The sequence below is a fragment of the Salarias fasciatus genome, chromosome 15 (assembly GCF_902148845.1).
Source record: "Salarias fasciatus chromosome 15, fSalaFa1.1, whole genome shotgun sequence".
NCBI classification, from domain to species: Eukaryota; Metazoa; Chordata; class Actinopteri; order Blenniiformes; family Blenniidae; genus Salarias; species Salarias fasciatus.
In genome coordinates this window covers 19229564-19251795 of record NC_043759.1, presented here as the reverse complement: position 1 = coordinate 19251795, position 22232 = coordinate 19229564, and the positions used below count along the sequence as shown (strand labels likewise).

Sequence of the window (22232 nt, the reverse complement as noted above, 5' to 3'; positions counted from 1 at the left end):
ACATGACAGTGTGCGATTGTAGTTTTTGATAATTATTTCATTTTTATTGAAATTTGTTCTAAAAATGCTCCACTGTACGTTCACCCAGGAGTGGGATGAGCTTTTCAACAGTCAGGCAAAACCCTGCATCACAAAGCCTCCTCAGATACACAGATTAAAGAATGAGTGATAACAACAGCTGAATAAACCAGCATGGAGACGGCAGCAGGAAGGTTTAGCGAGGGCCGGAAATACATCACAGCTACTGTGGAGGCATGTTCATTTTCATATGCTGGTTATATCACAGAGAGACAGGCGGTGGGTTCAGGATTCAGATGCTGAGAGAGACAGCAGCTGTTTCCATGTACAACAAAAGTAATGAACTTGCATGAATTTCAGTAATTTTAACTATAGTTAATCATTTATGAATGTCATTATTTCAAACACAGATAACAGTAAATTACAATACATCTTGTTGTACATCATCATGCAATATTGGGTGATTAATAAAAAGAAAACCATGATACAATTTGATATGACGCAGCATTATGATGCATGGCGTTCCACTTAACTATGACAAATTATAACGGAAGGGAGTGGGAGTTATTACTGCATCCAAATCGCCGACTTTAATGTCAGAAAGCGCTGCACTATGTCAGAGACTGTTTTTGTTTGAACAGGCCTGCATTTTTGTGAGACGTAATCAAACCAGATAAACTTTAGTCAAAAGCTTTATTCGCTAAGTCCCACCACTGTCTAATCAATATTATATAAATTTTCTCATATCAAATACATTTTGTCTGTGGATATGGAGGGGGAGACTGAAAATCATAAGACTGAAAGACGACCAACAGAAAACTGTCCATGTCTTCTAGCATCATAAATTAATCTGCTTGGTGATGCCTCTTATTTATTTATACAAAAATGTTCTCAGTGGCTTTTAATTCAGCCAAAGACACAAAACAAGCTAAACAGGATCAAGTAGGACTGGAACTAAATCCATCCCCGTGTTTCTGTTCAGACTGGTTCAATCCGACCCTCAAAGGGACCGGTCCGTCCCCACATCAAGCGTTTTCTCTTCAGATCTCAGTATAGACTTTTGCCTTTGGCCCTAATTTACCCTGGGAATATTTGCCAGCAACACATGCGCTCTTTCATCAACGCGCTGCTTCACACATACAGAGTCACACACATCCATATCTGGCAGCGGCCCCGCGTGACCACAGTCTTCTACTGTTGGTCCAGTGGGCAGCTCCACCAGAGCAATTTAGGCTTCAAGAAAATGGCTCAAGGGCATTTCCATGATACTCGCTGTAGGAGAGGAACGCCTGTTATACGTTTGTTTCCATGAGCTACAGTTTTCTTGGCCGATCCGTGATCACTCTCCTTCTTCCTGAACTGATTGTGTAAAATGTATGACCTCCTGTGTAATGTAACTCCAGTCAAGTCTCTGGTTTTCTGCTCAGCCAAGTTTTGGTCATCTGCTTATTTTAAGTAAAATAGTCAGTTGTATTGCATTGCACTGACAAGCACACTTTTTGAAGACATGATGCTGGTTTTTATTCAGCCAGAAAGTGTTACATTCATTGTGCACTTTCTTAAAATCTGTTCAGTACCGATGAAGATGTGACTCATGGATACATAGTCCAAAATGATAAGAAATACCCCTTTGTACATTTTGTTCTCAGTGAAGTTTATGAACAAAATTTTATGCTCAAAATAGTCGTTCAAAGAAGGATAAACTCAGTCTTCACAATCCCTCATTTTTTGCCGTTGAGCTGGAGCTAAATGAGAATATTGACGTTCCTATTCCAGGAGTTTTGCTGCTGCTGTGGTGAAAAGAGTTGACCCACATCTCAGCTAGTTAACCTTGAGTCTGGGCAGCCATCGAAAATGGCACTGTTTTTTTTTTTTTTTTCCCCCCTCCAGTGGGGAACACACGTTATATAATTTCAAAATCAAGCAACAGCGAGGATGGTCACCCTCAGCGGTCCGGCTGTGGCTCAATATTCCGGGCAAACAAGTCCGCGCTCACCTTCTCCGAGGTGCGCTGCTTTTCATGCGGCTTCAGCGTGCTGCCCTGCTCGGACCAGTCTGAACTGCCCCTCGCTGGGACGACGACTCGCTTCTGCATCAAACGATATTTTTAATCAAGTGGTCAAAAGCGATTGCACAAACATTCTAAAGTAGCTTAGGTCAACAGCGTCCCAGAGCCTGTTCTGTTAGCTGGAATGCTCCTGCACGCTGCGAACAGGCCCCTCTTTGTGTTTCAGTCCAGCAGCCTCACGCCACACCGCACCGCTCAGGAATCCTGTTTGTTTTCTTTCAAATTTCTCAAACTAGCTCTCCGCCATGTGGAAGCGCACTGTGCTGTGCGTTTGTGTGTGAGTGTGTGTGTGTGTGTGCGCTTACTGTGTTTCCATGCGTGCGCGACGTGTGCATCTGTGTTTGCAACAGTATGGCTCATTGAGCATGTGCTCATTTTAAGCTGGTGCCAAAGTTCACATGCTTTAAAGTGGAGAGTGAAAATATTATAAAGTTGGAGCCTGTGTACGGCCAGCCAGCTCCTGCGTGGGTTGTTAATGTGTGGACCAACAGATAAATGCCTATTGGACTAAACTCGACTGTCGATGGCCAGCAGGCCTGCTTTTCAATCCATCTCAGTGACTGAAGTACTTTCCCCCCCCCAACAAGAATTCACTTTGGCAATTTTATATGTCTGATGGTAATTCCAGTGTTTCTGAGGACTCGATGGGGTTCACGGTGAAGACAGCAGCAGATGGCGAGACGCAACTTCAAAAGAAAAAGCTAAACGCTCCGGACTTTACTTCGTTGTTTTGCATGTCTGTACTCACAAACGTTCATTTCTGGTCAATCCACTTATCTAACCAATAATCTGCAATTATCCACAATACAGAGGGGCTTGTTAACGCCCTCCATGCTGACTGGACAAACACGCTTCCCCTCTCCTTCGTTAAGTCCTCCTCCCCTTTTATCCTCATTTATACCGTTGGCTGACCAAACCGGAGGAATTCATTATCCCAGAAACTTTGCAGAGGAGCGTGAGCCAAACAGGGCAAGTCTATTCTTCTTTCCGGTCCTTTCTAACAATGCAGCCGAGGCGAACAGTCAGCCTGTCATTACCTCTGCTGACGGCCACTGTTTTCGTGCCATATGAACTGTAACCCCGGCTGTCAGGAAGCCCTCTTATTATCTCACTAAACCTGGATCTGCTTTGAAACAAGGTGTTCTGATCATTCAAACTTTTACTGTAAGAAAGGTGAGAGAAATATCCACACGTGGAGCATAACTAGTATCTGTGCATTGCTTAAACGGTCTAACAGTCAAGATGGTCAAATAATGATTAAATGCATTAACTTCCTGTTGTCTGAAATAAAATGCATAGGCTCTTGACTAAGGTAGTGCTTAAGGCACGCTAGATTGATCGCCACGAAGAGAACAAATAAAAAAGGGGTCATGAGGACAAAATTTGAGAGTCTGCCACTGAAACGAAACATATGAGGAAAGTCTGCAAAATAAAAGTTGTGGGGAGCCAGTAGAGGAAATTCCTCTCATCACAATAGCAGAAGCAGAGCCAGTTTGTGCCACCTTTTCATACGCAGGTGAATTAGATGCAATGGTCAATAATGCAAACACATTCAGTGGTATAACTCACTCAGCACATTGTATATATTATTATTTCATTGGTTTGCTAATGACACAGCTGATGCTACATATTCATGAAGGAAACGGTGCTGAATGGATAGTGTGTGCCGTTTTAATTCTAATCCTCTGTCTGTCTGATGTGAACCTCTGCATCTCATTAGTAGGTCAGTTCACGTTTGCACCTGCTTTAGGCCCGTAGTGTTTCATTAAAACATGATTTGCACCAGGATCACGTCTTTCATGGTCACTCATCCTTTTAAGGGGAACAGAAACTGATCCCGCCTTGTGCAGAGTTTAAACGGGAGGTTGGTTTACTTACGTTGCAATATACCTAACCTGACATCGTAGTGCGACATACTAATAGTTGAATGACTGAATATTGTGTGTGTGTGGCTTTTCTCTCCATGATGTTTCCTCCTCAAATCTCATGTGTTTGAGGCGATTTCACGAGTGTAAAGTCCTGTCCAGTTTGGTCCAACAACCAGCTGGACAAAGCAGCATCGAAGACGGACGGACTGATGAATCACAGCATGACGGATGACGAAATTACACACTCTGCACTGTTATTGTTATTGATGATGGTGCTCTTTTCCTGCTTTGTACTTTAAGGAGTCCACCTTTCTCCTGTCATTAAAGCATTTCTCACTCTGATGTGTTTGACTTCATTTCAAAGCCTTTACTGCTCCGTTTCCAGTAACCCGAGGAAATGCCTTCCCTGGGCTGTCCCAGTAAATGCCACATATAGGCGGCCCCTGTTAATACTGCAGGGTAAGCTGCTCTGAAAAGCACCTCCAAAATACTCTTCAGGGCGGTTTGTCCCGAACGTCCCGCACCTGCATAAACACAGCGAGCCAGGAGAGCGGCCCGCCGCCCTGCCAGGCACGCAAAACCACATGTCCACGAGGCGGGAGAATAACATACCTGGGAACAGTTACCGTGAGAAGCAAAGGTAACACATACTACAGTAAACCACAAAGGGTCGCACTCAAGAGATGGGCTAGGCGAGGTACAACCTTCAGTTTAGACGTTCCTAACGAAAGCCAGGAGGCAAAGTAAGTTTCAAGCAAGGACACGAGGATAAGAGAAAACAGAGCAGGTTGATACAAAACAAGGAGCCGCTAAAAGATCTTTTGGCTATCAGTCCCACAGAAACCAGATGGGTGGAGCGGACAAACGAAAGGGAGAAAAACGCTAAAAGTCAAGCCAAATTGGGTGAGATTAACAACTTGGAAACTTCTGGGGTGATTATGTAAAGTGAGCACATAAAAGGGTGAAGGGGGGAAAAATGTGTGAGGGTAAGAAACAGGCCCCCCGAGACAGGCGGGGTATTGACCCGCTGAGACAGAACACCGGCCCGTCAGACACCGTGCCCCCGTTACAAGGCTTCACATTCACACTCCATCACACGACACTCGGCGGTTACGCAACCGTCCCACCCTTCAATCATGAGTGAGACCCGGTCAGACGTCCTGCGCAGCCTTACGGCGTTTCATCTTGAGATTTCACACAAGTTTTGAGATATCAACACGTCTGTTTACCTCCGTCTGAGCGTCCAAAATAACTGAGCTCAAAAGATTACAGGGAACCCAGGAAGAATTAACAGAGGTCGAAAACAGCAATTTAATGCAGCCAGTCCATCTACAAAAGTCCCTCAAATGCCGTGCTATAAAACACAAAATGTACAAGATGCATTACATCAGCTGTTAAAAATCCCCGTCTGCTGCCACTGATTTGACAAACACCAGGGTGATGGCTCCTCCCGGCGTCATCTCCTCCGTCAGCTCCACCGCTGATGGATTTAAATATTATCCATGGCTGACAGCAGCTGGAGAGGAAGCGCTGAGCTCATACCTGATGAAGCAGAACAACACACTTGGGGGAGGTCATGCTGATGTCTTTTAAGTGGATTAAGATTTATAAAAGTGACAAAGGCATAATCTGCAAGGCAGACATTACAGAATGATGTTGTCATGCGGCCTTTCGCGTTTGTTTGGGATCGCTGTCACAAGAGAAAAATTGAAGAGCGATATTTGGCCTTGAAGAGCCTGGATGTCTGCTTGAGTGAAATGATGTCTCATCTGCACACACTGATCTTCCCATGAGACACTCTGCTCACCGTGAGCACATTTTAATTAATGAGGGGGATGCGCGTAACAACCAAAAATGTAATAACGAACAATAAATTATTGATTAAGCAGTATTCTGACTACCATATTTACTTGACCATCCCATCCATGATGCCTGTTTTTGATAGGAAAACAATGCAAATCCTGCAAGAAAAGCTTTTATTTTCAAGAAATGCAGCCCTGTGTATGTATTAACTGCACTTATTATATTTTTTAAAGCTACTTCAATCAGTCATTGCACTATTGGTCAGTTGGCCATTACTGTAACATTGTCTGTTAAGAACGTACAAACTGCTTATAAAATGATGATTTGATTAACAGGAAATCACACTGCTAAGTATGTAGTAAGCTAAGTGAGCTGACTTGTATAACACTGTGACAATATATTGTTGTGTATATTGCTAGAAATCACAGTGGTTTTGTAGCTTATAGCATGCCAATGATTACCACCAAATAAACACAATTGTCTTCAAAGTACTTACTTGAACCCAGTGTGCTGAGGATCCAGTAAAACTCAGTTCGCATTATGTACATTTTAGTTATTACTTTGTTATTACACTTCATATTTACTTACTCCACCATGAACTATTGCTTCACAGGTCAAGGTTTACTGTCATTCATTGGTCAGTGTGGTTCTCGAGTAAGTTTCTGTCTCGAAAAACACACATTTGTTGATTCTTGCGTATTTGATTTTTTATGTGTGACCTTTGATATTCTGATCGCTTCATCATAGAAAACCAATGCAGTCACAGGAAGAACATGGAAACTGCACGGAAAATTTCCCTGCCCAGAGGTGAACTCCGACACTTCCGCTGTGAATTGAATGAGCTAATCAACTTCCTGTTAACACAAATCTTGGGTTCCTGTTTTAAGAGTTAAAAATTCTCAGTAAGGAACCTAAATGTAGCTCAGTTTTAACTTTTATAGAAAAAAAAAAGAAAAATAAGTGCTTAGTCCACACTGATGAGAAAAGGAATATCATTAGTTACTTTATTATGTCATGTTCTTTCGAACAGAAGATGAATACACCAATTAATTAATTAATTCATTCATTCATTCATTCATTTAACCAGCCCAGTTGTAGTTTGAGCCACACTGATAAGTAAATCAGTTATTAATCATAATATTCTTTTCTTTTGGAAGCTGTTAATATAACCTTGTCTTCCTGCAGCTTTATATCAAGAACGTCAACATAAACAGCATTCATCAAATGTTTTCCACTTTATCCTGAAGGTAGAGTCAAACAAAAAAAAGAAAAGATGTCTTGATTCCAAGTGAAAACATACAAACGTAAATAAAAAAAAAGGGGCAAAAAGTTCCTTTGTGTCCGTCATTCGACAAACAGTCCTCACGTTTTACATCGCAGTCCGACATGGCAGCTCTGTGTTAAGCCTTTTGGTGTGATTCACTCCTGCTCTCGCTGGAAAACAATGTTTGTCGCTGTCTGTGCTGAGGTAGGAGAAAGGTGTGAAAGCAGGGTCGTCTGCTGCCGGAGTGACAGCTCGCTGAGCGATGGCTCCTTCCTGCGTCATCACTTCCTCCTCACCTCGCTGAGGAATCCGCCTTTTCCACTGTTCCAGCTGGGGAATGGTACATGTTGTTGTGAGGAGGGTGATAATATTTTCCACTGGCAGTTGGCAGACATGCTACGAGATAAAAATTAAAAAAAAAATAACAACTTTGTTAGTTTTTTAATGCTGGACAAAACTACAGAAGTAGACCTGAAAAATCTAGTGGAGTGCAGTCACGATGTGCTTTGTTATTTCCCATCTGTGGTAACATGAGACCGAGCGTGACCTTCCAGTAATAGCAGCCCAATCAATGAGGGTCCGATTGCCACGAGACAGACAGGCAGACCCGGAGCAGGGTGGAGGCTGATGTCTGACCTTGCCGCTCGCAGACAGATGAGGAGAGGCCTTTTTGTTCCAGACGCACACACAGACAGGGAGGGGTCCCGCTAGCCACTGTGCAGAAACTGCGTATCTGGAAACAATTAGTCCAGATGGGAATCATGGCCGCCGGGACGTTTTCTATACAGCGCAGCACAAAATCTGTCCAGACGTTTGTTGGGAACACTTTGTTGTTCCCGAAGTCACACGAGTGTGTCGACATCCGGCGAGGCTTTTCTCAAAGTCAGCCGAGTTGTTTTCTAATCTCTCCTTTCATCAGGAACGCGTTGGTGTTTGCACTAGCAGCTTAGCAGAAGGGGAAACCCTCGCGGAGCAATATTTTCACAGCCGTTCGTGAATCAGAAGTCCTTCTTGAACTAATCCTTCACCTTCTGTCCCGTCATGTCCGTCTGAGTCGCCCTCTGCAGCGATCAGCAGTAACGGCCCCGCCAAAGAGCAGGTCTATTGTTGACTTTGACTGTTCTTTCGCTCCGGACGCCGCACAGAGGCCGTTTTATTCCTGTTGATGCTGAAGGGTCCGGAGCCAGGGTTCACTGCTGAGGCCAAAAATGCAGCAGTGATGAGATGCAATCATCCTTCACTTCCCTAAAAAGAGCCTTTGTGGTCTGAACATTGTTCTTTCAGACCGGAGCTTTTGTTTTGTTTGTTCTTTTTCTTTTTGCCGGGTTGCCGGGATCTGAAGTGATATTAATAGGAGAAACCACAAGTTTCATTAGACGTTAGGTATGCAGCTACGAGAATCATACAGAGCTTTATTACACGAAGTCTGCAGACGGTATGTGCAGAAAAGCAGCCTGAATGTTGTCCATTAAAATACTCATTACTCAGTGTAGTTACGCTCTTGTTTACAGCGTCTTTAGGGACTCTTTAGGGAGTTCTTCAAGTTTCGGGGAGTAATCTTGCATCAGGCATCAGGTTTTGGGTTTGGAGCAGAACTGGCAGAAGTTCTCACATTCTTCAATGAAGTAGAACTGCAGATACTGGAAAAAGGCAGAATTCAGCTTATTTACCGTTCACATTTAGTCTTCCATTTTGTATTCCATGAATAGTTACTTATATTTACTTTTTTCTCATAACCTGACTGAACTCAACATAACATCATTTAAACTTTACTTTTGGAAGGAAACGTGTTTAAATGTAAACTCTTGGTCTTGAATCAACCTAATCACTCTTTAAATTCATCAGCCTCTGTCCTCTTAATAGAAAGTGCAGAATAGCAGCAGTCGGGACTCAGGTCACTGTGGTAACTCGACTCATGAGCTGCCTTCATTTTCCGTACTGATTCCATGAGAGGCTGAAGGAGTGAAGAGAACACAGAAGGACAGAGTGAGAGGGAGCCTTTCCAACCTTTATTCTGCAGGAATGCGGCTGTTTTATAATACAGAACAACTTAAGAATTTGCTGTTATGAAACTGTCTGCAATTCAAAAAAAAAAAAAAAAAAATGAAGACAAGAGAATTCTCTATAATCTACAATATGTAACAACAGATCTTTGTAATAAATGATTATACAGCAACATATTGATGATTGATTAATCGCTTCAGTTTATGCATCTTTGAAAATATTTCCATTTTGGGTTTGGAAAGAGTGAAACAACCAGCACACAACACTGAAATGTGCCGAGTCTACATTAGTTCATCCGTTCATCGGTCTGTAACTCCAATTTTGTTTAAAGCACTGTGGAAATATTTAACACATTCTCTAAGATCAAAGTCAGGGTGATCTGACATTGTTCCATCCATCCATCCATCCATTCCCAGTGCACAGGGAGAACATGCAAATGTTTCTGAAGCAATGGTTAGTTGAGCCTTGTCATGGGATTACATCCCTATTTTTACTTTGTTGTCATATGATGGTCACAATTTCATTTTTCAGATGTTCTTTTTTTGCTAAAGAAACAATTTTCAAAAGATCAATCATGTAAGATTTGAAGAGTCAACTCTGATTGCATGCTTGACTGAAGCACAATAAACAGAAATGTGTGTCACAGGCTCACATCGGCTAAATGGTCAGAAATCAGTCAACATACTCAGCGGCAGGAGCTCCTGTCCTCACAGTAAACAAACTGTAAAAGCATCTACTGAACCAGTTCGCTCGCTGACAGCTGGTAAATAACAATCCAGCAAAACCGACACTGAACAAACACTCTCCAAACTAGCCCGACATCTGAAGCGGCCTCAGCGTGAGAGCAGAAAATTCACATGAATTTAAATGAAAGCCTTTAAAACGCTTAATGGTAGAAAAACACTCTGGCTGCACTTGATGTTGAGGGATGTGACGGTAACATCTCGACCCGGATCGGCGTGCATCACGGAGCGAAACACCTGTCTGGGAAGCAGAAGCCCACAAAGCAAAATGTGTTTTTGTTTTTTTCTTTTTCTCTCCGCTCTGAGCAACATTTACCTTGGCAGCCAATGAGACAGAGCAGCAGCGTGTGATTAAAGCCAATGTTTTTATTCGAGGCTTTTACAGGAAGCTAATTAGCCGAGGTATGCAGTCGTGTGCCAAGCTGAAAGGGGGGAAACGGCCGTTCCTGCGGGGAGGCGGGAGGCTCAGACAGCTACAGAATATGTATTTACATTCACAGCCTCCTGTGTGTGTGTGCGTGTGTGTGTGAGCCACATTCACTTCAGACTTGTCAATGCATGGACGTCTCCTCTGAACTGTTGAAAAGTTCGGATGTGGTCAAACTCTCTGCACCGCAGGATGAGTGAGTCTGAGAACAGCAAACATGGCGCCTTTGTAGTGGGGCGAATATATAACTTTCACTGTAACACGAATAAGTGTGCGCACACAAAATGTGGCAATTCATTTCATTTTATTTCCTGTAATGTGCACTGCAGACTTCGTCAAAGCTTCCTTTCATTTATAACCCAACAGCATGGATGGAGGAGGATGTGCACTCGGTATATTAACATGGCACGATTTGTAAATGATCGGGCTTCACAGATCTTGCTCAATACAATTTCCAGTTAGCGAAAGGCCTCCTAATCTAAAGCTTCTTACTCTGAGCGGGAAGTTAATGAGTGAATGTGCCAAAACAATGTTCCAGTGAATAACGACGAAGCCCTTCATCGTAGACACGCCTGAAAGAGGCGTAGAGAAACTCTTCTGTTGTCGTGGTAACGCTGTGTGTGGCCGAACCGACGCCGAATTTAGAAACCGCCGTCTGTAGAGAATAAACCATCCCCGTAGGGTCGCCGACACTTCATGACCCCATTTATGCACATCTTATATTAAAAAGGTCATTTTGATCGGAGTTGAGAAGAATTCACCAAAACTCTATGATTCAAAGGAGTGTGAAACTCAGAGCCGGTGCCTGAGATTAGAAGGCCACTCGACCTCCAGCTGACAGGTCAGAGAAACTGAACAGGGGCCGTTCTGGACACACATGCAGTTGTGTTTAGGTAAAGAGACCACCTGACTTCCACATCCATGTGTGTGGCAGTAAATCCACAGCTGAGATGAGTTTCTGTTGTTTGTTGAAAGAGTTACAACCTGAAATTCTCATCAGTGTCTCTAGTCTAAACACTTTCCAGGACGCGGGATTTAAATAGGCAGTTTCCACTCTCCCTCCGACTCCGGCAGTCGAGCCAGGCATCAGTTCCCCTTGTTATATCTGCATGAACGTTCCCAGGCGCTGGGTCGATTGCGAGTTTCCACCTGCAAGCTTCTTTTATGGACAGTCAAAAATGCTTTGTTCAGAGGAGATGAAAGAAATGTATTTTTCCTCTCTCTGCAATCTCACCAAATGATTTATGAGAAATTTTGCCAAAAAAATGTAATCCACCTCTCAACTATGTCCCTCTGGCATCAAACAGTCAATATATTATATCTCGGCCCATTACAGGCAGTAATCCTAAACCCAAGTATTTCGTGCGGGCCGTGCCTGAAAAAGATTCAGTCTCATGCATGTTTCCAGCTTAAACATTTTCCACCACTCCGGGCTTTAAATAGACTCGGTTTCCATCTTGACAGTTCATCTGCCCACCAACCCCATTGTTAAATCGCAACAAATCATCCCCGGCTCCAGATCCGTTATTAGTTTCCACTGCTCGTCTCTTCAAAAAGTTTCCATCGCTTTCCAAACTCTTTCATGTGTCAGTAATTTAGCCGTTCCTTCCCCATTGTTAAATGTCAACAGATCATCGTCCAGTGCGTTTAAAACTGTTCCCTGTGAGCGTTTTCGCAGACAAGCACGCGGCGTTTTCGCTTTCCCACCACGACATTATTTCTGTTTGCTTTGTTGATGAAGCACATTCATTGCAGACGACAATGGGAATGTTATGTATTTATTCTTCTGTCTTGGTGGGTTTGTTCTCTTGTTCTGCAATTATGCCATTAGTGGCTGTGTGCAGCGGTAATTTAATAAGTATGTGCGGCATGCTTTTTGGAAAGACTTTTGAAATTAATAGCAAAATAACACTATTGTCTGTCGTGTTAGCAACCGTGTTGTTGCTGTTTTTTTTTTTTAACCTCTTCACTCAGCAGTGTGCAGCCAAGCAGTTCAAAGAAGGCAGGCAGGAAAAATCATTTTGAGATCTGGGTTTCTTGTTCAGTCGACACTGTGGTGTATGGATGGTTTGTTTGAAGGTTAAAGCCATGGAACATTCCTCAAATAGTCTGCCAGCTACCGCTAATGGAATTCAGTTTAATGGACGGCAGAGAGCAGGTAGCACACCCCAAGCTTCAAATGTGGGCCCAGTTTTGGAAAAACACACCAATTTAAACACACACACACACACATACACACACGTGTCTGGCACGCACGCACACGCAGTGCAGATATGAAGACACAGGCACACTGTACATAACCGTGAAGCTCATACACACACTGCACACATAAATACACATTTGCATGCACGGGCTTCACATACCGATACACAAACTGTGCACATGCATGCAGACACACGCAATGCAAAGACACATTGTACATAAAACACACACACACACACACACACATACACACTGTACATACTGTACATATGCTGTAAATGCTTATCATGCATGTGAACATAATTTACATCTAAACTGCATGTAGACATACTTTACATTCACAAACTGTATTCATACACATACATACGCACACACACACACACACACACACACATACACATACACACATATACAAAAACAGACATTCAATTACATCATTTAGATCTCAAGGATTTATTGCAAAACTGCCGTATTTGACGTTAGTTTTGAGAAGCTGTACCGACCACAATGGCAACAGGGGGCACAAATAAACCCCACTAAGCACTTCTGCATGGTCTGGATAAATCCATCCACTAAACCTCCCTCACTTTTTTCAAACGACCATGAAATGGAAAGAACACGAAAGCAAATTAATGACAGATGTTTTTAGAAGCTGCGTGTACTATAAATGATCACTCTGAAATGAAAGTTTTCATCTGACCCAGTGTGGAACAAAAAACGTACCTCGGAGCGGCGTGCTCGCTGCGACTTTTAATTTCGGTGTTTGTGCTCTCATTTGGTTTTGAAAGTGCTGGGAAGGGATGACTGCACGGCGCTGCTGAATACAGGCAGTGTGTGGGAACCACGGCGGACACACAGGGCCGCAGTGTGACGCCGCCGTCGGGCGTGACGCAATCCACCGCGACGTGATGGAAAGCAAACACCGAGCGTGTGTCAGAGGACTCGCATGTCGTATAATTTCCACTTTCTGTGCCTGAAAGGAGAGAGTAAAAGAGGAAAGTTCTTGTCACCAGAACCTGATGTGGCGATTTAAAAAAGCGGCCTGGTCGGACGCGCAGACTGTCACCCCTGCGGCTCCTAAAGTTGGAAACGTCCCAGCCGACATGTTCCCCTCTGATGTCACGCTGTAACATGAAGGACGTAACAAGGCTATAACTGGAGCGGGACGCATCCTGAGATGAAGGGGAGGTCACGACCTGGAATTACTCCGGATGGTTCCCAATCCGAGACGTCTGTGTGACCTTAGAGCTAAATCAGGAAGACCAGTGTATGGATCATCCAGCAGTGTAACAGGACACACACTCACTGCTGTCTGTGTGTTCACACATTAGAGATTTACCTGGGATCAGGTGAAGGATGTTGTCTTCGCCTACACTTAAGACTTCACTTTTAAGTCACTTTTTATGGCTAATTTATGCAAAGTACTATAATCCATTAAAGGTTAGGAACATTTTTCTTCCAGAATCACAGTAGTATTTATTTGTCTTATTTATTCAGTTGTTTCAGTGCATTTTATTGAATTTGAAGCTCACTTTCTGTGCTGCAGTTGGAGGAATTAGGGATGATTTCTTACAGATCAAGAGAGAATGTAAAGATTTAGTTGCACATGGAACTTATTTTCTGCCCAGGGAAATAAATCCATCTTTGAAAACCGACTTCATCCAACTCTATAGGTTGCTGCATGATGGAGATTATCCCAGATTGGGTGAAAAGCCAGGTACACTTATTGCTATCTATCACAGGAGACAAACAGACTGACAATCACTTTCACAAACCTGGGAGGGAAACTGCTGCACTCTCACTCTCATACATGATAATATCCAATAAGGTGATAAATCTAATTTAATACCTCTGTTACAGTACAAAGAGTGCACAGACGTAGCATGCTGAGCAGCAGAGTGCTTTTTCCAGCGTGTGAAAGTGTACAGGATTTGAGGTCAGACAGAGACATGTTGTATAACACTCGTGCCAAAGAGCACAAAGCCGAACAGACCCTCCTGACATTGTATCACCGCCGCCGTTCCATCACTGATTTCAACCCGCAGCGACTCTCCTAGACAAATATCTCAGCCGCTATACTTAGCCTTGACATATCTGAGACCACCACACACAGAACCGTGTGTTTCCTTTGGCCGCCGCAGCCGTCCCGTCCACACATCCAGATCTGCAAAACAGCGAGTACGCTGGGCCTGTAGCGAAAACCCAGAGACCTTACAGGCAGAAGTCACGACAACGCAACAGAAAATACCCACAAAAACAAGCTTCCATTTGATTCAGTTTCTCGTCAACATCTAAATCATGAAACCACACAGATATCCAGTGATGAGAAACACACTAACCTAATAAACAACTTCAGAAGCTAATTTGAGTTGCGCGTATGGTTGCGGTGTCAGAGAGTTGTTTCTGCAGAGTGGCAGGAGTGTGTTGCTCAGTCAATCTGCTTCCTTTAGATATCCTGAGTTTTGGCCTTCAGGATGTAATGACCGACGCTAGCGCGCATGCACACGTGCAGACACACACGCGCTCGCACATTTCCTGTGGTTTGGACCGAGAGACAGTATTCCTCACACTTTCGCTCGCAGACGCTTTCGGAGGAGTTCCTACTGTACCGAGTACAGAGAGAGAACATATCCATATTAGGGAAAGAGCGGCCGTCCTTATATGGGGATGCTTCCTCCGTAGTAGTCTGCTGGCTTCTCGCTCACATTCCTGCAGCTCCAGGTTTCTCTGGGAGTTTTTTCATTTCCGATTCACTGGCTGAGGAGAGAGCAGGGGCCGCCTTTCATAAGAGTCTCGCCTGGTGTGTGATCCTCCGCTCCAGGGAGGAAAAAAAAATACACAAACCTCCGTCTAGCCTCTTTCCTGCAATCCTCCACTTTTAGGCTTGATGTAACAGAATAAGCCCGAGCGGGGACGGGACGGGGCACACCTGGACTTTCATGTCCATCATAGACTAAATCTCGTTAGGAAGGTGAGAAATCTGAGAGCACGGAGTGTTTCTTCGTCTCAGCCGATCTGTCCTGCATGTCTTCACGGACCAGACTGTACTTTTAATACAGCTGAGTTAGGTTTTTTTTTTTTTTTTTTTAAATCATCATTTATGCTGACCAAAGCACAATATTTAACCAAATTTCACAAGGTGTCAAGAGTGAAGCAACAATTCTGAAAAATGCTGCCTCTTTAAGACAAGGGGAAAACAGGATTATGCTCAGATTGACTAATCCTCACTTTCAGGAAGGCTAAGAGCAGTCTCTGTTCCTGTACTACCTGTCCTGCTGTCTGTCCAGCTCAGGTTACTCAGAAGCACATTAAGAATTAACAATTTTCCAATAAAAAATGTTGTGGAGAATTGGGTAATGAATTACTTTGGCTGCACACAGTGGTGTAGTGGTTGACTCTCATCTCTTGTGACTGCTAAAAGATCAACATGACAAGAAGATAATGCAATAAAATTGTGATAAAGTTTAACTTCAGTTAATACATTTGTACATAAGATGTGCTGTGTAGTGGCGAGCACTCTCGCCTCACAGGGAGACTATCCCTGGTTCGAGTCCTGGTTTAGAGGCCTTTCAGTGCAGAGTTTGCATGTTCTTCCTCTCTGTTTTGCAGCCTCCTCCCTCAGTCCCAAAACATGTGTTTGACTTGCATTGGTGTCTATAAATTGCCACTTGTGTGTGTGTGTGTGTGTGTGTGTGTGTGTGTGTGTGTGTGTGTGTGTGTGTGAGACTGTTTGTCTCTCTTGCTGACCTGTACATCATGTACCCTTCCTTTACAAACGCTCAACTCGGATCAGCTCTTCTTCTTCTTTTTTTTTTTTTTTTTTTTGCTAATATTACCTTCCTTCAAATCCAACCTCCACTCCTCTCAAACGAGACTCAGTCTGCAGAACAAATTCAACGTCCCCGGAGAATAAGATCAGGACAAATAATCGCTATATCACGTGCACCGAGAGACTAAATGGGTCATCCATGTTAAAGTGATCATAATGTGTTGAAAAGATTAATATTTCATCTTTAAGCACAGCCCCTGATGCCAGAACACAAAATTTCCCCCTCGGTGCCCCAGATGTACCCACAAGGCAGAGTTACAGTAGCGAGTCCCCCCAAGCCTCCGTGCTGGAATGAGCAGCTCAAACGGATCAAGGTAATAACACAAATGTATTTCCTCTTTCTAATGACTCGCTGCTCCTTCACTAAAGCACAGGCTGTTTGTTCGCCTTTGAAGGCGAAGCCGAGGAATGTGTTGCGGGCTTAAAGTCTTAAGCACTCTCACACATCAATCGCTTGGTTTTAATCACTGTATGTTTGTTCCTTTTTATGAGTTCCTACCTGTTGTTTTTCAAACTGTTCTTCTTTCATGGAAAGTTATTTGTGGCTTCACCTTTTTTTTTTCTAACCAACCTGCTCTTTCCTCTTTTTTTACCTCTCTATTTCTTTCTTTTTTTCTTTTTTTTTTTTTTTTTTAATGAAATTAATATTTATAGGTACCGGCTGTCTGTTTGTGAAGTCAGTGTTCAGGAATTCCCAGTGTGGGGTCCCAAGCCTCTAACCAGACTTAACCTTCCATTCCAGATGAAAGCCGCTCTGAGAGAGAGAGAGAGAGAGAGAGAGAGAGAGAGAGAGAGAGAGAGAGAGAGAGAGAGAGAGAGAGACGGTGTTGTTTGGCCGAGCAGCAGAGCCTTGCCTTCAGACAGCAGGAATGTGGGATGTCTGGAGTGGGGGTCAGGAAGCGAGGAAAGAATGCCAAGTATGTCCATGTTTGTCCAGGGCCGGCGCTCCATTCAGCCCCCGGTGACGTGCTGCGAGGGCCAGCGAGTATAAAGGGAGCGCCGGTCCGCAGTCAGAACTCAGATCAGCTCCTCTACTGAAGCTAAACTCTAGCTTTCACCAAGAAAGAAACGAGAAACCAGCGTGACCGGAGCAGCAGTTTTGAAACTCCACGAGAAGAATAAGACAAGACAAGAGATCAACTTGATCAGAGGAAGTTTCTCAAGCTCAAACTCTGAGACGACAGGGAGATTTTTATTTTGCCACAAAGACTTTGGAAGAATCTAATTTTCTACTCAAAGGAAGAGAAGATGTATGCTGGACTGAAGAAAATGCTGTTGCTGCCTGTGCTGTGCATCATGCTGTCACACATGGTGAGTCAAAGAGTTGATTTTCTAGAGTCAAGCTTCCAGTTGATGCACTTTGTTTTGAGCAAAACATTGAAAGACGTTGTGTTCTGGCCATGCCGTGTCCGCCGGTGGCACTCACCTGTGTGTTTCTGTCCTCAGGCTGCGGGTCAGGAGTGCAGCGGCCAGTGCTCGTGCCCCTCCAGCCCTCCCCAGTGCGCTCCGGGAGTGAGCCTGGTGCTGGACGGCTGCGGCTGCTGCAGGGTCTGCGCCAAGCAGATGGGCGAACTGTGCACCGAGAAAGACGTCTGCGACCCGCACAAAGGCCTCTACTGCGACTTCGGCGCCCCCATCAACAGACGCATTGGCGTGTGCACAGGTAAGCCTCCGATCAGCCGCGTGCCACTCAACAAAGTGAATATCTCTCCCTGTGAACCACATTGTGACCTTTTTCTTTCTCGTTTTTGTTCTCTCAGCTCGAGACGGAGCCACCTGCGTGTTCGGCGGCATGGTTTACAAGAGCGGCGAGACTTTCCAGAGCAGCTGCAAGTACCAGTGTACCTGCCTGGACGGAGCGGTGGGCTGCGTTCCTCTCTGCTCCATGGACATCCGGCTTCCCAGTCCCGACTGCCCAATGCCGAGACGCGTCAAGGTGCCAGGAAAGTGCTGCGAGGAGTGGGAGTGCGATTCCCCCAACAGACACAGCTTCATGGGCTCTGCTTTGGCCGGTGAGTGACTCCCATCTGAAGCAGATTACAGTTCCTTTCTTGATTCTTATCATAGAACATGCCTTTAACTGTGGTGTTTTGTGTTGACAGCTTACAGAGAAGAGGAGACCTACGGCCCAGACCCCTCTATGATGAGGGAGAACTGCCTGGTTCAGACTACTGAATGGAGCGCCTGCTCTAAGACCTGTGGCCTCGGGATTTCCACCAGGGTCACCAACGACAACCGCGACTGCCGCCTGGAGAAGCAGACCCGGCTGTGCATGGTGCGGCCGTGCGAGTCACAGCTGGAGCAAAGCATCAGGGTGAGTAGTCGCAAGAAAGCACTGCTCTCATAAACACTTCAGATACAATAAATCCACACTTAACTTCTACAAAGGATGCCCACTAAAGTGCCTTTTTCTTCAACATTTTCTTGTGCAGAAAGGAAAAAAGTGCATCCGCACGCCCAGACTCTCCAAACCCATGAAGTTTGAGATCTCCGGCTGCACCACCACCAAGTCCTACAGGCCCAAGTTCTGCGGCGTCTGCCTGGACGGGCGGTGCTGCACCCCCCACAGGACCACCACCCTGCCCATGGAGTTCAAATGCCCCGACGGACAAGTCATGAAGAAGCACATGATGTTCATCAAGTCCTGTGCCTGCCACCACAACTGTCCCGGGGAGAACGACATCTTTGAGTCCATGTACTACAAGAAGATGATGGGAGACATGGCGTGAGCCACCGGCGGACGACTAGAGCGAACGACTTGAAAAAACAAAACAGAACTCCATCTCATTTTGCAGCTCAGTATATGTACTTGTAACGTTTTATTCGTCATCTTCTCATTGTAAAAGTAGCGCGGACACGTGTAGTGTCTGTGTGTGTGTGTGTTTTGTACGGCTGGTGCACGTCAGCCTCATAGACTCAGACAGAGGGTTGCCTTGCAGCTCGAAGAGATTCCTGCACTATAACTTCTTTTTTTTTTTTTGATAAATCTACTGTCAGGTTTCCACCCGTTCCCCTTTTGACAAACCCCGTCCATTTTTCTGTTTGTATTTTTTTTTTTATACCTGATCTAAACCTTGACCTCCTCTGTAAATGAGGTGTCTAATGAGTCCCTCCACCCTCTGGAGTCCAAGACCAGACCTGCCAACTCTGAGCAGCTGTACAGGGAGCAGAGCAGACCACAGCGGGTCAGTGTTCCCCTGCACAAACAGGTCTGAATGTGTCCTTGTGTGCGCGAGTGTAACGCGTGCGTGTTGTCTGTTTAAGCACGGGTCTGAATGTCCTGCCTTGTGCGTGTTGCGCACGCTGCTCGGCCCCGCTCGCACACTGGAGGAAAGGTCAGAGTTTCCGCCAGGCATGTGGACGAGAAAGCAAAGCGGCCTGCTGAGTTTAGGGTTAGATACGGAGCACAGTGGGCTTTGCCACGGCACTGAGAAAAGAAAAAAAAAATAAGAACTATGTGTTGACTATTGCTGATTCAGGTCAGACAGCAGAAACCAAGCATCTAGAGGAACAAAATGACTGGAAGAATTGTAATTTCATTCCTTTTTTTTTTTTTTTTTTATTGTTGATGTGTAAATAATGTACATATTTGTACAGTTTAAGTTAATTTAAAAAGCTAAATTTGTTCTGTGCTTCAAAAATGTATCAATAGTGTATTTTTTGTCAACAGTATTTTTTACTATTTTATTGAGAAATGTGACAAAAATGTTACATGTTTCACTTTGTAGCTGGAAATAAAATGTTATATTTTTTATACAAACACAAGATCTCTGGCTGTTTGATGTTCATCTGACTCAGCTTCAGCAAACCATCACCTGCTGAATGTTGAGGACACGGATGGCGCTCCCATGCATGATTTATCCAACCTGTCAGTGACTGTAAGTCATTTCTAATTATGGATACAAAATCCTCTCAGTGAAATGAACACAATTTGGTTCCCATTATCGAAGTGTAACCTTCTTCAACTGAAACCAGAACTATGATTTCCACTATTAAAGTACAACAAACACATCTATTCATGTGCGATTACCCTCCAGAATGCATGTTTTTAAACTGGAGGACCTGGGGAAAACCAACATATAGAGGAAACATGCAAACTCTGCACACAAGGCCCCCAAGGCCACATACAAAGCAGGGTTATACTCTCTGTGAGGTGAGAGTGGGATCTGCCATGCGATGCACTGAAACTCCTCCTTTATGATGATGATCATTTGTTGGTAGATTTTTATTCTACCATGATTTTGTGCAGTGCACAGCTGCAACCTGTCAACCTAACTGAAGAAATCACGATGACTTATCACCTAAACAACAAAACTAATGTACAAAAACTGGATGGTGTTGACTATGTAACTCCAATCAAAGAGCAATATTGTAAATGGGCTTTTAAAGATGTTATTTTATACATGGTGGCTGAAAGAAAGAAAAAGTAATCTTTGTACCAAAGAACAAAAAGCAGCAGTGATATGACTTTATGAAACCTTTCAGTTATGTTACCACATCCATCTTCTGATGTCTTGTCAGGGTCTCCGGATGCTGGAGTCCATCCTGGCAGGGTCACGGTCCGTCACAGGGAGCTCAAAAACCCAACCTACGGCCAGGACAGAATTGGATTGACTACAGATTAGATTGGCTTCAGTCATGTTTCTGAACTGTGGACGGAAGCTTTAGTATCCTGAAACAACTCACGGGGAGATCATGCAAACTCCACACAGAAAGGCTTCCTGCGATCAGCTCCCTGCTGTGATGTTTAGTCTCTGGATGGGGAAAAAAAAAAAAAAAAAAAAAGATTCCAAGACAGTCTAGTGTCGCCATCTGGTGCTCTTTTCATTCCATTACAATCAGTTCCTCCTGTTTTATGTTAAAGTTATGACTGTATTTATAGTTCCTGAAGAGGAAGCTGCAGTGATCCATGCCTGTAACCTCTCTTTTTGTTTTATCGTATCGTTCTGTCGTGGTTGTTTTTGTGAGGAACCTGGTGATAAATTTGACGACATTCAATCAATCCTTGTGCATCATTTTTGAAGGTTTAACTTTTATGCATAAAAACTTAAATCCAAGCAGCCGTGACATTTTATTTGGATCTGGTGTGTCTCACAGTTTGACTTCTTTCAGTAGTTTGCTGTTCATAGTATTTGCATGCGTTGCAACCTAATTTATCCAGCCTTTTAATTTTTAACCAGTTTTGCATTTACTGCTCCGTCCACAATTGCTACATTTGCATGAGCTGCCGAAAGGAAGCAGTACTTTTGGATTTCAGTTCCTCCTCTGCCCACACTCTCTCCTTTTCTTCGATGCATGCTCTCGCCCAGCAGCGCTCAGCAGGCCAAATATAGCAAAAAGAGAAAAAGAAGAAGCCTTAACACCACGCTGCATTTTTCAGATCCACACCGATCTTCCTCCTTGATAGTAACAACTTGGGAATATGAATATTAATGCAAAAACCACACATTAGAGAGTGTGTTGGAGTCGACTACACTGTGTCAGCGGCCTGTGTGTCACACCGATGATTCATGTTCGATTCACCGCCCACAAACAAGAGCAATCTGCACCTACAGAGAGGATCGCTGCAGTGAGATAGGAGTTTGGCATTTAGGTAAATATATACAGAAATTAATAAACTGGATAATGCTTCATTCTTGTCATTCACTTATCTGTTTTGTAATGTAAATAATGCAAAAATACTTAGCTGTAAAACACATAGATGTGCAAGCGTGCATTTCAGTTTAGAGGCAATGAAATGACCCATTTCCACTTAAATTATCCACTTTATTCATTTTCTTACATAAATTTGGTACAATTCTAAATCAAAACCCAGCCATAAATCTGCTAAAACTGCTCACTTATTGCCTTGGCTTGTTAGTGTAACCTTTGTCTATAACAAAATGTTGGCATCTAAGTAATTTGTCGCCTCTGTAATTAAATGGACATCCCGGAAAGAACTCTGTACATGTATACATGCCGTCACTGTACAACCTCACCCTGTCGGCGTGTGGATTCACTCCGACC

At 44.0% G+C, this 22232-nt stretch overlaps 1 protein-coding gene across 1 annotated transcript; it reads left to right on the top strand.

The window, feature by feature from the left end:
* Window positions 1-17238: 17238 nt before the first annotated feature.
* ccn2a (cellular communication network factor 2a) lies at window positions 17239-19742 on the top strand. Its single transcript, XM_030110404.1, has 5 exons — window positions 17239-17537; window positions 17673-17889; window positions 17987-18238; window positions 18329-18540; window positions 18659-19742. The coding sequence occupies exons 1-5, from the start codon at window positions 17475-17477 to the stop codon at window positions 18953-18955; spliced, it is 1041 nt and encodes a 346-aa protein (XP_029966264.1). The 5' UTR covers window positions 17239-17474; the 3' UTR covers window positions 18956-19742.
* The last annotated feature ends 2490 nt before the right edge of the window (window positions 19743-22232 follow it).

What these genes read in the sequence shown, in the direction of transcription:
- ccn2a (XM_030110404.1), top strand. Translation starts at nt 17,475, where the DNA reads ATGTATGCTGGACTGAAGAAAATGCTGTTGCTGCCTGTGCTGTGCATC. An exon ending in GCATCATGCTGTCACACATG is followed by an intron (nt 17,538 to 17,672) that starts GTGAGTCAAAGA and finishes TTCTGTCCTCAG; the next exon opens with GCTGCGGGTCAGGAGTGCAG. An exon ending in AGCTGGAGCAAAGCATCAGG is followed by an intron (nt 18,541 to 18,658) that starts GTGAGTAGTCGC and finishes TTTCTTGTGCAG; the next exon opens with AAAGGAAAAAAGTGCATCCG.